A 14312-nucleotide genomic window follows, 5' to 3' on the forward strand; every position below is an offset into this window, starting at 1 on the left:
CAGGTTATCAAAGAGTAGCCTGGAACCACACAAGAGCTGAAACTGGTTTTTGGTCCTGATTGGTCGCACTAAATTTGCTGTGTGACTGTAAACATTTCTTGACCTCTCTGGGCCTTGATTTCTCTTCTATTACATGGCAGGAGAGGGGGACAGTAAAATTTTCAGGGTCTCTTTCACCTCTAAATCTTTTACCATGTTAAGGCCATGATACAACAAAGTTAAAAAGATTCACCTTAGGAACTGGATTAACTTTTTACCTTTGAAAGCATGTGACCCACTTTTGTACGTTTGACTAAATTTATGTAACATCCTTTGTCCAACACAGAGCTCAAATCACTTTGTATTATCTTGGAGTGAAAATTATTAATAACAAAGACTGAAAGTAATTTACTAAGATTATATTATTGGTTTTTCTTAGGTTTTGCAGTAAATCAGGGTCTAAAAACATCTTCTGAAATTCTTTTTCATAAATAAAATGAACTTTGCCTTCATAGACATTTCTAAATCATTTCATCAAAGACTCTGAATGTCACCCTACGGAAAATTTCTAATAAATAAATGAACTATTTTCTTCCAGTGAATATGGCTGAACTCTCATGAATTACAAAGAATGAGTTTTCTGTTTTTAAATTATCAGTGTTCTCTGTAGACGTATTTAATTTCAGCTCTAAGTAATAAAATTAAGAGAGAATAAAAAATATTTTACAACATGTATTAGAAATAAGCATCTCTAAACAAGATAACAATCACAGCAGACCACTTACCTGAACAAACAAAGCAATGATGGCGATTCCCAGCGGTTTCCCCACAGCCTCGTCAATGCTGCCAAACAGGGTGGAGTTCCAGTGGATCAAATGGAGCTGATGGTGACAACAGACAGATCACACCATTTAATGCACTTGTATTCAGGAAAACAAAGCAACTTCTCCCCTATATCTATATGGTATCGTGTGCAACAAGGGCACCACACATAGGCACTGCTGTAGACTGGATGCCCCCAAGCTCACTGAGGCTTAATCCTCACTATACTGTTGAGAACAGGTGGGAAATCCTATTATAGTAATTGAAAGGTGGGGCCTCGAAGAGATGACCAGACTGTAGGACCACATCTTAGTGAATGGATTAATAATAGCGGTCGGGGGTGTGTTTCTGAAGGCTTTAAAAGGAGAGCCTGTGAGAGTCTCTCTCTCTCTGCTCCTGCCGTATTCGCAATGTGATACCCTGCGTTGCTGAAGTCACCACCAAAGAAGACTCACCAGATGTGTTCCCTGGACTTTGGACTTCCTAGCCTCTGAAACTGTAAGCAATAAGTTTCATTTTCTTTATAAATCACACAGTTCCAGTATTTTGTTATAAGCACCAGAAGCAGACTAATACAGACACAAATATAATACTGCTTCAATACCAGTTCTCTGTAGGAATTCCTTCCTTCTCATTTCTGAACAGAAGAAATGCTTAGTGGATCGTTGCCTCTCAAATTCAATTTTAGTACTGATCAGCAGAAACACAACTAGGGGGACTCTCAGATTTCATATTGATTTAGTTGTCTTTCCTTAAACATCATCCCCTCTGGATCTCAATGAAACAAAACTCCAGGTCTTGGCACAAATGCTAAAGCTCATTCAAAGGATTAGTGTCTGCATAACCAAATACTGCATCACCCAGTATTTCCATCAGGAAATTTACAAAGCCAGTCTCAAGTTCTGGTATATTGTTTCACCTCCCTAAGAATATCCAGAGATAGCATCCTATTAAAAATGCCACATTTTTAAAAGCCATGGAAAAATAATAAATGCTGATGTAAATCTCTAAAAGAAAGCTATTTCCTGCACTGGAGATAAAACTTTATCTGTGAAGAAATGATAAACAATGCTCAGAGAACTCCCTCACTCTTAGCCTCATAAAGCTTTGTAGCTTTCAAGTTTATCTAGAATAAGCACTTGCTCCTACAGCACTGATAAAGCACTTGAAGAAGCCAAATTCAATTCCCTGGTTAAAAATCAAATGGCCATTGAGGTTCTTAACAAAATAGCAGCTAGGTAAATAAATCTTCTGTCTATAATACTACCTCCATCATGATAGCTTTTAATCAAGGTATAATTACCACCTTAAAACATTGCCCCATTTAAAAATTAGTTCTAATTCAACAAGACATAATTAAAATTCAATCGCTATTTATTTTAGCATCTATACTAAAATATTAAGGAAAATTATCACAAGGATTGCCACAAATTTGATTTTTCCACTGCTCAATTTGTCCAAGTAGAATTTGAGATTATTAAACTGACCACTAGAGGGAGGTAACAAATTCATCTGCCAATAATAGAAACGGTATCTAGGAAAAGACCGTAAACAAGGCCGGGCTAGGTCAGGCTGTGAAAAACTCAAGTGGACTGTAACTGCCCAGTAACTGTAACTGGAAAGGCACTGTCTTTAAGAAAACAATGTTCTATAACCTCCCAATTAATAATAGAAGACAGACTAATTCTAATCTTTCCTTGTCTGACTGCAACAATAGCATAGGAGTCCTAGTGGTACAGATAAGAACTAACGGCCTTAATTAAATCAACACAGGAAGTCTAGGACCAAGGTTGAAATATACTTTTATTCGACCAATTACAAAGTTCAAACTGACATTTTTTCTTATTTCTCATGGCAACATTATGAGGCCTTTTTTCTTTTCTTTTCTTTTCTTTTTTTTTTTTTTTTTCCAGAAACAAAGTATTAATAAGCCAAAAAAAAGCATGGTGGTGTTTTTTTTGCCACTCCTCATAATTCAGCAGCATCACTCATACCTGCTATTCAAAAACTGCTTCACATTACTTTGTGTTTAAAAAAACTGAGAGTCCCCACTCCTTAAGTGTGCACTGTCCATGGTGACTTTTTTAAAAAGAGTACAGTATGGGAAGGGAGTAAAACTAGTGACTTTACAGTGCAGAAACCCAGCAAGCACTACCTGACCAGGGTCTACATCAACGGTGATCAGTCACGCTGAGAGTACGCATCCCTGCTGTGTGATGACAATGCCACCTCACCTCTGTGCTCTTCTCCCAACAGCCCATAACCACAATGTAATCCTGAGACACACATCAGACAAATTTCAGTGAGGGATATTCTACAAAATACCTGACCAGGACTCCTCAAAACTGTCAAGGTCATCAAAAACAAGGAAAGCCTGAGAAAATGTCACAGCCAAGAGGTGCCTAAGGAGACATGAGTCTAACTAAGATTTCAGTATAGGAAGAGAAGATGAACATTAGGTAAAAACTAAGAAATCTGAATAAAATACGGACTTAAGAGTGTATCAGCATTGATCCATTAATTGTAACAAATGTACCATGCTAATGTAAGATGTTAATAATAAGGGAAATTGAGCATGGGGTATGTGGGATTTTCTGTACTGTCTTCACAATTTTTCTGTATATCTAAAACTACTCTAAAAAAAAATAGTGTATTTTTTAAAAAAAGAAAAAAATTAGGAAAATACTGGTACCTCAGTCAACCCAAGCTAAAAAGGTTAACAGAAGATCACTGTGACCCCTGTGTGTCTAGTACAACAATGCAGAATGAAAGCAGCAAGAGAACCTCTACCACCTGTCCTTCCTTCTACCGTCTGCATCTTCAACAGTCACCTGAGACCTTGCAGTTCAGGGGCAGGAGAGACTCTTCCGTCACAGTCAACAAGCAACTCAAGGTTTAAAAAACAAAGTTCTGTCCTGGTACTGAGAAACCCTTTTCTCTTGAAGGTGCTTTCTCTCATTTTAAGGCCAAAGAAAACATCACCCCTTTCCACATCCCAGAGGATGGTACATTCAAGTACCAGGCAAATTTCCAGCACACTCGGGCCACGGCCCAGCCTGTGAGCTGCAACCTAGTAGCAAAACGTAGCTACAGGGCCCACAGGAACAACACACTGCAGTTTGTGCTTCTCAGTTCAGCTCACTCTGCTCCCGAGCACTGTCCACTCTGCCTGTATTAGCCTGCTCGGGGCTCCACTCTGCCTGTGTTAGCCTGCTCGGGGCTCCACTCTGCCTGTGTTAGCCTGCTCGGGGCTCCACTCTGCCTGTGTTAGCCTGCTCGGGGCTCCACTCTGCCTGTGTTAGCCTGCTCGGGGCTCCACTCTGCCTGTGTTAGCCTGCTCGGGGCTCCACTCTGCCTGTGTTAGCCTGCTCGGGGCTCCACTCTGCCTGTGTTAGCCTGCTCGGGGCTCCACTCTGCCTGTGTTAGCCTGCTCGGGGCTCCACTCTGCCTGTGTTAGCCTGCTCGGGGCTCCACTCTGCCTGTGTTAGCCTGCTCGGGGCTCCACTCTGCCTGTGTTAGCCTGCTCGGGGCTCCACTCTGCCTGTGTTAGCCTGCTCGGGGCTCCACTCTGCCTGTGTTAGCCTGCTGGGGCTCCACTCTGCCTGTGTTAGCCTGCTGGGGCTCCACTCTGCCTGTGTTAGCCTGCTGGGGCTCCACTCTGCCTGTGTTAGCCTGCTGGGGCTCCACTCTGCCTGTATTAGCCTGCTGGGGCTCCACTCTGCCTGTATTAGCCTGCTGGTGCTGCCATAACAAAGTGCTGCAGACTAAGTGGCTTAAACTACCAAAGTTTATTTCTCACAGTTCTGGAGGCTGGAAGTCAGATCAAAGTGTCGGCAGGGCTGGTTCCTTCTGAGGCCACTCTCCTTGGCCTCTAGATGGCCGTCTTCCCCCGTGCTTTGCATTGTCATCCTTCTGTGCCCATCTGTGTTCAAACTTCCTCTTCTTATAAGGACACCAGTCATATTGGAATAGGGCCTACCCTAATGACTTCATTTTAACCTAATTAGCTCTATAAAGATCCTGTTTCCAAATACAGTCACATCCTGGGTACGGGGGTTAGAACTTCAACATACAAATTGGAGAGTAGGGGGCAGACACAGTTCAGCCCTTAACACAGCCTATCTCACCCTTTCCTTTCTCCCCACCATGACCAAGTTCTTTTGGATCTCAAAAGCTTGAATTATTCACACTGACATCTGTTCTTCCACAGCTCTTTCTTTATTCCTATAATCTTACCATATTTTGCCTCATATTAGTGTTGGTTCTGTTCCATAAAGCAAAGTCACTGATGTATGAAAATTATCAGTGCACTTAAAGAACTAAGAGTACCTTTGTGGACAGCCAAAGGCTATGTAAGTCTGGCGATGACAAGAAATGAGTCTGGAAAGGCAGAGGGGTTGGCTACACAGAGCTTTAAATTTTATCATAACTGCATTATATTACTGCAATGAATATTATTATTACTTACTCTGCCTAGAGTCAAACTCTCCCATAACAAACCCTTTCCTTCGAAGGTCCCTTGGCAGTGTGGGGGTTGAACTGGAAGTAGTAGACACTGGAGGCTGGAATATAAATTAGGAGGTCACCACAGAAGTTCCAGCTGAAAAATTATGATAGGGATTTGGGATGGTTAATTATATGTGTCAACGTGGCTAAGCCATGGTGCCCAATTGTTTGGGAAAATGCCAGTCTAGATGTTGTTGTGTTTTTTTACATGTGATTAATATTTGAATCAATAGACTTAGAATAAAGCTGATTATCCTCCCTCACATGGGTGGGCCTCATCTAATCAGTTGAAGGCCTTAAGGGCAAAGACTGAGATCTCCCAAAAGAGAAGAAATTCTGCCTCCAGAGTGCAAAATAAAAATTCTACCTGAACTTCCAGGCTTCATACTTGAGCTGCAATATCAACCCTTGCATGATGAACTTCAGCATTCAGCTTGCCCTGCAGACTTCACACTTGCCAGCCTCTACAATTGCATAAACCAATTCCTTAAATTAAAACCCAGTCTCTCCTCTCCTCTTCTCTCTCCCTTTTCCCTGCCCTCATTTCTCTGGAGAACCCTAATACAGGTTGTGCAAACAAAAAAGTGTGGAGACCAATGGAGGTTTAAATATAAAGACTAGTAGCAATAGAAATAAAGAGAAAGGACCCTAACAATTAAAGTGACACTTGAGATTTATTCTTCTAAGACTAAACATGGTCCATTTGGAGAGGACAGATGGCGGGAAAAAAAGAATCCCATGATGGTCAGGAACATATTAGAACCTCTACTTTTATTTTTATTTAACATCTTTTTGTTTCAATTTTTCTTTTTTTTTTGTGACCGGTAAGGGTATTGCAACCTTCGGTGTGGTGTCACCCACACCGCGCTCAGCCAGTGAGCACACCAGCCATCCCTATATAGGATCTGAACCCGCGGCCTCAGCGCTCCCAACGTCGCTGCGCTCCCAGCGCGGCACTCTCCCAAGTGAGCCACAGGGTCGGCCCTTGTTTCAATTTTTCTATGCTTCACAAAATACATAATACATATGCACATATTATATATGTGCATAAATATAATTTATTAACCAATATACACATATTAAGGATATGTGGTTAACAAAGACATTTGGAGACAAATGGGTTTGAATGGAAAAGCACATCACACTAAGGACATGCCTTAGCAAATGATGAAGCAGCCCACTGAGTTCACGGGAGGAGAAGCAGTCTTTCCCAATCATTGCATGAACTGTCTTATTAGAGGTCCAGCAGATGGCTATTAGTAGCTGAGGGGACTCAGAAGACAAACTTAAAAGCCAACAAGTACAGAAACACTCCGGGACATGCCGTCCTGCAGAGAGTGCAGAACAGCCAGGCAGCCACACACCCGCTGCTGCAATCATTGGTGACATCTTAAAGACAGCGTGCTCTCAGAAGAGGCCTCTGGGCGAGCAATCACCTCTCTGTGACATTAGGAGAGTTGCATCTTAAAAGCTTGAAATGTCATGCCTTTCTTTGTCTTCCCACAGTTCTCTCTTTATTCGTATATTCTTATCACCTTTGGCTGTCATTAGCATTAGTTATATACAGCCAGCAAAGGCATGGATGCAGGGTGATGAATTTTGAGAATGGAGAGGCGCTTACCAGTTTACAGTGAAGAACAAGTATTTAAATACCGCTTGCTATTTCTAAGGCCTGTGGGGTTGGATGGTGTCAACGCATCTGCTGCCTGGACTCAGACAGCCACTGTGCACGGTCATCTAACTCCTCCAGGATCATGGACTAAAGACGACCACAGGCAGGACCAGCCTCACCATGGCTTTCAGCAGCCTACACCCTCTTTGCCTTGTAAACACACTGTACAGCGTGGTTGAGGGGCTGCCTCTGCGGTTTGAAAACCCTGACTCCTACTCTGGCTACCAACACTAGTAGTAGAAAAAGAGAAGGACAAGCATTCATCCTCAGCTGCAGCGATCGGCAGTGCCCAGGCTCCCTTCAGTGGCTCTCCCTCCAAAGGTTTTAGTCTGCTCTCAACTTGGGCATGTCAGAGGACAAGAAAGGGTTTTCTACAACAATTACAGCTGAGACTTTCCTCACTGCCTACCACTCTTCTCCCCAGCCCCACCATTCCCCACCACTGACCCTCAATGTGAGGCATGCATTACAAAGAAATAAAAAAGCAAATACGCATTACTACTCTAGCAGCATGATGGCCATCATGCCCTCCAAGTAAAACATCAACCACAGGATAACAACCGCACAGCGTCCTTTTACAGTTTTAGAGAAAATCTTTGACTGAACTTCTGCAATACGGCTCACAAATTCAGATTTCCTGCAATTGATGACGCTGCTTTACCATTAGTATCTGTGAAATGTTCATCTTAATGTACTTAACTCGTAGCAATAGATAAATTTGTCCAAAGTTATGAAACTGTGACAAGCCACAGCCTTATAATCATTTATATGTCTCTGAGAAAAATAAGTTTGAAGATTTCGTGGCAGCTTGACAGAAAACTATCTTCAAGATAAATGAGGTTTATTATTAACATAAATAACATGACAGCATTAAAGTACAAAAGAATGAATCATACGAAGTGAAAAAAGTAGTAAAAACTGAAAAGGCAATTACGACTCACAGATTTCTTTCCCCAGCCCCGTGCGTTCAACAAGTGCTGTGAAGTCTCCTATCTGCAAATGCTTCATGGACATTTCCTTCAGGTGTCTTTTTGTCACCTCAAGCTGAAGATATTTCTAGAACTGACATCAGCTCCCTTCAAAGGCACACTCTCATGGACTCTTAGTAGAAGCCCCAACCTCCCAGGCTTCAGACCTGCCCCCGCCACCCCCCCAACTCACCAGGACCGGTCCCCTGCCCCAAGTCATTTACATCACAGAGCCCAACTGATCTCTCTTTACACAGCTTTCACCACATTTCCTCTGTTCAAAATCTCTAATTTCCTTTATTTCCTACCCACATCAGGCTGAAGTTTCTCCAACTTCATCCTTCCCTATCCTAATTATCCCGCAAATGCTCAAACCAAGTGTGACCCTGACTCCTCACAACAACCTCTCTGTTCTGTTTATGTTCCACTCACTTGGAACGCTTTTCCTCACCCTGTCCTGACACCTGTCCAAATCCTATTATCCTCCTAGGCCTTGATGGGCATTAGGTGGAAAGATAGAAAGACTAGAGATTGGAGATGACAGAGATAAGAGGTGGAGGATGGGCACGGGGGATGGAGGATGGGGGGATGGGGATGGAGATACAGAATTTGAACCAATAGATATGGAGGAAAAGGAAGAGGGAAAAAGGGAGGGATGACTGGCGTTTCCACCAAAATCACTTATCAAATTTAAGATGAGTTCAGTTTTAGACAGGACTTTAAACCTGCACTAGAACAGTCCAACTTGTGTCCCATTTGAGAGAGATGCCTTGAGGAGGAAGAGCTAAAGGTACAGGTTGCAGATACCCCTACAGAGACATGGCCTTATAGAGTCTGTTCACCCCTGGATGGGGCCATGAGAGAAAGTGACAGAGGGCCAAGGACTGAGCTTTCAAAAATGGTGAGATACGGAAAAGGGGAGTATCAAATATGCAGGAAGAAACCCAGAAAATTCCAGAGTGCTATTAGGACAAAAGAGAAAAAACTTTAGAAGAAATGTGTCATCAAGTGTCAAGGCTACATAGCAACAAAGCTACAATAGCTGCAAAGAAACAAAGGAAAATGAGGACGGAAAGAGACTTCGGATGTATTATTTTTAAGATCACTGAGCAGGCAGTTTTCAGTTGGATGAACGGCACTGGGGTGGAACGCAAAGGCCTTAGGATAAAACGGGCATGGCAAGGCCACCCATCCTAGGAAGTGTGCAAGGATATCAGAAAACAGAAACTAAAAGGCAGCTGTAGTGAGTGGTAAGTGATTCTTATTTTTAAACAAGAAAAATCAGTATGCTTAAGTTTAAGCCAAGTTCGCCTTTGGCTTTTAATATTCATCTATTCTTTTAATGGTTTAAAACATAACCTGAATGAATCACAGTTTGCTGTAAATTTTGACAGATCATTAAGTATTCAATGCAGTCTGTGAACTCAGATGTAATGAAACCTGAAAACCATTGTTCTACCAATCCACAGTCATTAAGAACTTTCATCTGAGCTAGGATACCATTTTGTATAAATCCACAGAGGAAAAGTAGGCATCAAGAGCAGGCCCTGGTTTCTGTGTCCTGGTTTTGACTAATTGCTTTCCACTGTCCCAGAGAAATCCATCAGAGAGCTGCAGCAGGTCTCCAACAGACAAGGAGTTGGAACAACCAAGTATTTCACTCTCCCATGCTCCAGCACACCCAAAACATCCATTCTCAGAGTGCTTGTAAAGAGCCATGGAATTAGAAAAAGAAAAAGAGCTTTGTCTCAACTATTCTTATGATACTGGGGACTGAAAGAAAGAAGACAGCAGGCACTGAAAGGAAAAAGAAGAAACTAAAAGTGAAATGTTTCTGTAAAACAAATGGGGCATTACATAACTGAAAAATAGTTAACAGAGAAAGCACCACCTCTCTCTCCAGATCCACTCTTAATTACATGAAGCAGCCCATTCATCTGCAGATAAATCGAGATTTAGTGTTTATTATTTTCAGGTACTGCTGCACTTTAAGATGTCACTGTCAATATATTATGCAGCTATTATTCAGAGAAGGACATTCAAGGTGTAGACAGATATAATAGTGACAAAGTGCTGCAAAGCATGGAATAGAAAATAAATTATTTGAAATTCTATCTCTAGCTGTCACCTACTTGCTATGTTTGCCTAAACTTAATTATGTATCATCTAACACAGGTAAAAGAGAAATAGGAGAATATGGTAGTGTTTCAGAACAACTTCACCTATTAATTCCAAAAGCTCTTTATACTGTTCTTAGGATTCAGCATCTTCAATTAAAAAGGCACTAGAGTTCTATGTAATTTATAAAAAGAAGATTTTTTTTCAAAGCAGAATGATTTCCTTTTTAAATGATGATTAACTTCCTGTCATTTACTTTAATATCACCCTTCTTAGGAACAGAACATCCGAACACTGTTGGGCTCTCCTCCCAAAAGTGAAGCTTCCTTTAGGAAGTTCACTATGAAAGGCTGGGAAAGGCTTATTGGAGCAGTCATGTGAGTCAAAGAAAAAAATACTCCATCATTTTCAAATATTTTATATTTAATTAAGATCAGAAGCAATTAAAACTGGTTCTTCAACTCTGCTTTCTCAGTTTTCCAAGAAATATTTTATCTATTTTCAAAAAAAAAAAGTCAGAATTGTGGGTTATGGGTGTAATTAAATTGCTATAACTTAAATTCTCTGTACTTCATTTACTATTCTGTACAATAAAGAAGGCAAAGCAAAGAGACTGTTAGGGGGTCTTGGTATTACAGAATATATGTCATTTGTCATTTATAGACTGACCTGCTCACTCTGTATCAGCGAATCACCATGAGAGCCACATTTGATGAGAGTTCTGAAATAACGGCAGCATTCATCTAGACATTTACTGAGCACCAAAGTATCTAGGGTTTTAGTGTTCACCGTTTTTCACACTGAAAATACAAAGACCTCAAATCCCTTTATAAAAGAATCCAGGGCGTGAATAAATAAAAATATGAAACTTATAGACCAAGAGAAGAAAAAGATGAGTGAAAAGGACTAGCGTGCAATAAAAATGATAGAGAATGCTGTGGGTCTTGTTGCTGATTTCATAAGCACCCATGTTACCTTCTCTGCCAGGTTTTGTTCTTTACAAACATGACTTCACTCAATCCTCATTAATATCTTTATACTTGTAGATTTTATGACTATCATCAACACCCCGTCTTAACAAGAAGGGAATGAGCCACAGAAGGTGAAGTAACCTGCCCAGGGTCACACAGCTAACAAGTGGCCGAGCCAGGATGTGCACCCAGGCGTGTGGCTCCACTCCTCTCTGCCACTTCTATTCCATAGGGGGTGGCCGAAGAAGACTGAGTAGGACAGAACTCACGGCTTGAGTGTTCACACAAAATATGAGGAATGACCAACAGAGTTCTCTGTAGAGACAAGAAAAACCAGGAGAAGGAATGAAGAGTGTGCAACTCAAGAAACACCTGGTGATCCAGTAAGGCGGTGCCAACACTAATGGTCACCTGCGTGAGCAACCACTCTTGCCACCAGCTCCTGGGAAAACCACCTGGGTTCAGCTGTAAGAACAAGGTCAGACTATCTTTCATGTAAGGCCATTACAAGGGCGAGCAACAGTCTCTGGAAAGCTCCTGGAAAATGCAGAGGAAGCGCATGCTGGCTGGGGCGGAATTCGAGTGGGGAGAAGCGGGAGGTGACAACACAAAGGAGGCAGGGTTGTCTCCCCCAGAGCCCCATCTCTGGAAACAAAGGTGTGCTCATTTATCTTCAGCTGGGTTATTTTCTCAGTGTGCTGTCAGAATGCATCTATTTATTTTCTTAAAATTTAGAGATAACTAATAATGCTTTCCAGGATAGAAAGCCAGATCACCTCCATCAGAGTCACCACTTCAACTGTCTCCAGGAAGCGGGGAAGGAGAGAGCTGTAAAAGCTGGAAGATAGGGGCCAAGCCTGTGGTGCACTCAGGAGAGTGTGGCGCTGGGAGCGCGGCGACACTCCCGCCGCGGGTTTGGATCCTATATAGAAATGGTGCCAGTGCACTCACTGGCTGAGTGCCGGTCACGAAAAAGACCAAAAAAAAAGCTGGAAGATCGGCATCCTTCCCCCAGGTGTCTGAATTCAAAACTTTGAAAACCACAGTGCCAGCCAGAGCCAGTTAACTACCCCTAATGCACACTGCTCATGCTCTACACCATCTACACCAAGGTCACCTGCCCCCCAGCAGAAACAGCACCATAGAAGGAAGGGTCTCTGCTTGCAGCCAGGACCTCCTGATGTCCTTGCCCCTGCTTCTCCTGACAATGCTCCAGTTGTCCCTGCACTGCCCCCATCCTGCCGCTGCCCACTCAAGGGTCTTTGCTGCACCAGCTCTTTTCTCTTAGGATCCTTTGACCCAATGTCTCTCTCTCTTTTAGCTCCTTCTCCCCACTATTTAAATATGCATAGATTTTTCTTATCATAAAAAAAATACAAACATCGTTGACCTCACATGCCCTCCTACTACTTTTTTCACAGCAAACTTTTCTACAAACTTATCTACCCTCCCATCTCCACCTCCTCCCTGCCCATTTCCTCCACAATCCACTGAAATCGCTCTCTCCCACCACTGCAGTGAAACCGCTCTCACTATGTTCACAGGCGCCTTCCTCCTGCCACATCACACGTTTCTGACCATGGCTTAATTGCCGGCTCTGCAGCAGCTGATAACCCTGCCAGTCCTTCTCCCAGCACCCGGGTCCACAGCATCACATTCTCCTGGTTTCCTCCTCCTGCGACAGCCATTCCATCTCGGGCTCCTTTACTGAGTCCCTTCCCCTGACGCCCTCCAAGTGTGGCTCTGTTGAGGTTCCACCCTCCCCTCACGCCTCTTCCCCCTAAGCACATTCCTGTTGGGTGATCTTATATACTCTCATGTCTTCAATTGTCACCGAGATGCCCAGGACTCCAAAATCAACACCTTTAGCCAAATATCTGTCCTGAGGCTAGATCCCTTTATTAAAATAATAAAACAGCTCCAGTGGGATATTTCAGAGTTAGCATTTCACAGATTTCCACCCTCCCTTAGACTGTCTCCCTCTTCGCTTCTCAACTCTGTTGATGGAACCCAAGCCAGAAATCTCTTCCATTATCCTCTTCCCTTACAAACAACCAAGAGCTATGTCCTGCCGTTTCTACCTCCATAAAATCTCCCAAATCCAGCCACTTGTCGTATTCCCATCACAGTTCTTTAGTTTAGATATCCATAATCTATCACTAGACTTACTGCTCAAGTCTCTTAACTAGTCTCCGTGCCTCTAAAGTTGGCTCCTCAAATTCATTCTCCACCTTCCAGGTATACAGTACAAATCTGCTCATCGGAGACTCCTTACTGCCCACCAGGTACACTAAAAGCATAAGTCTTTCTACCATCTTTGTACATGTAGCAAATTTGGTTTTTTAATGTATTAACTGTTTCAGGTGCTTTGGCAATAACAATTACAGCAATAAGCTCTTTTTAGTACTAAGAATGCACATAAAGCAATTTTAATTTAATTTAAAACTTAGCACTTTCTCATTTTTCTGTAAAATACCACAGTCAGTTTTCACACTCCAACTTTATATACCAAATACATTGCCTAATAACCTAATTTTCAAAAACAATATTTTAAATCCAATTACAATATTCAAAATATATTACGATTTCCAAAAAAAAAAAAAATGCTTTTATCGGAAAATTCTAAAAAAAAAAAACCAAAAAACTCCATTTTAATTCTCACTACACCTGAAAAGTAACACTGCATATTCAGAGGCTTTCACTTTTTGAATTGCAATTTTCTAAAGCAAAAATCAGAAGCATTTTATTAGAAATATGAGAAGGTACAGAGTGTAGAGGAAAGAGATCTTGTACTTGGTATAAGTTTCAGCCATTACCTAAGTAGGTTGTCTTGAACAACTTATTTAGTGCCTCATGACCTAATTATTCAGCTGAAAAACAGATGTAACAAAATATCTACCTCTAAGGGATATTTTAATGATTAAATAAGACATAGCATATGCCTGCACACAGATGGTCTTCATAAGCATTAACACTGGTCCCACCTTTCCCTAGGGATTGCAGTAAAATGCATTTTGCATTAACTCCATGGCCATGAGATTATAAAAGGGACATAAAACTTTCCAACAATATAACAACCTGTGTCTTCAAAATACTGAGAGACGAGTGAACTTTGACAAGCTAAACAAATAAATATATGCAAAGAGACACATGTAACAGAATTTTACCAAAAACATCCCCTGGAATGGAGAGATTTTTCTCCTTCTACAACTAAATGAAACTGAGAGGGCTGCCCTAATCTGAAAAACAAAAAGCTCTGTAAAAATCTACACCTAT

General features: G+C 41.8%; 1 protein-coding gene across 1 annotated transcript in view; it reads right to left on the reverse strand.

Annotated features, from left to right (window-relative positions):
- The window catches only part of CA8 (carbonic anhydrase 8), an 87022-nt gene that overhangs the window by 40604 nt on the left and 32106 nt on the right, over positions 1-14312 (reverse strand). Inside the window, exon 4 of the mRNA XM_063080004.1 lies at positions 765-860. Within this exon, the coding sequence (XP_062936074.1) occupies positions 765-860 (96 nt within the window). The remainder of the gene's footprint in view (positions 1-764; positions 861-14312) is intronic.

This window comes from Cynocephalus volans, chromosome 15, assembly GCF_027409185.1.
Source record: "Cynocephalus volans isolate mCynVol1 chromosome 15, mCynVol1.pri, whole genome shotgun sequence".
NCBI lineage: Eukaryota > Metazoa > Chordata > Mammalia > Dermoptera > Cynocephalidae > Cynocephalus > Cynocephalus volans.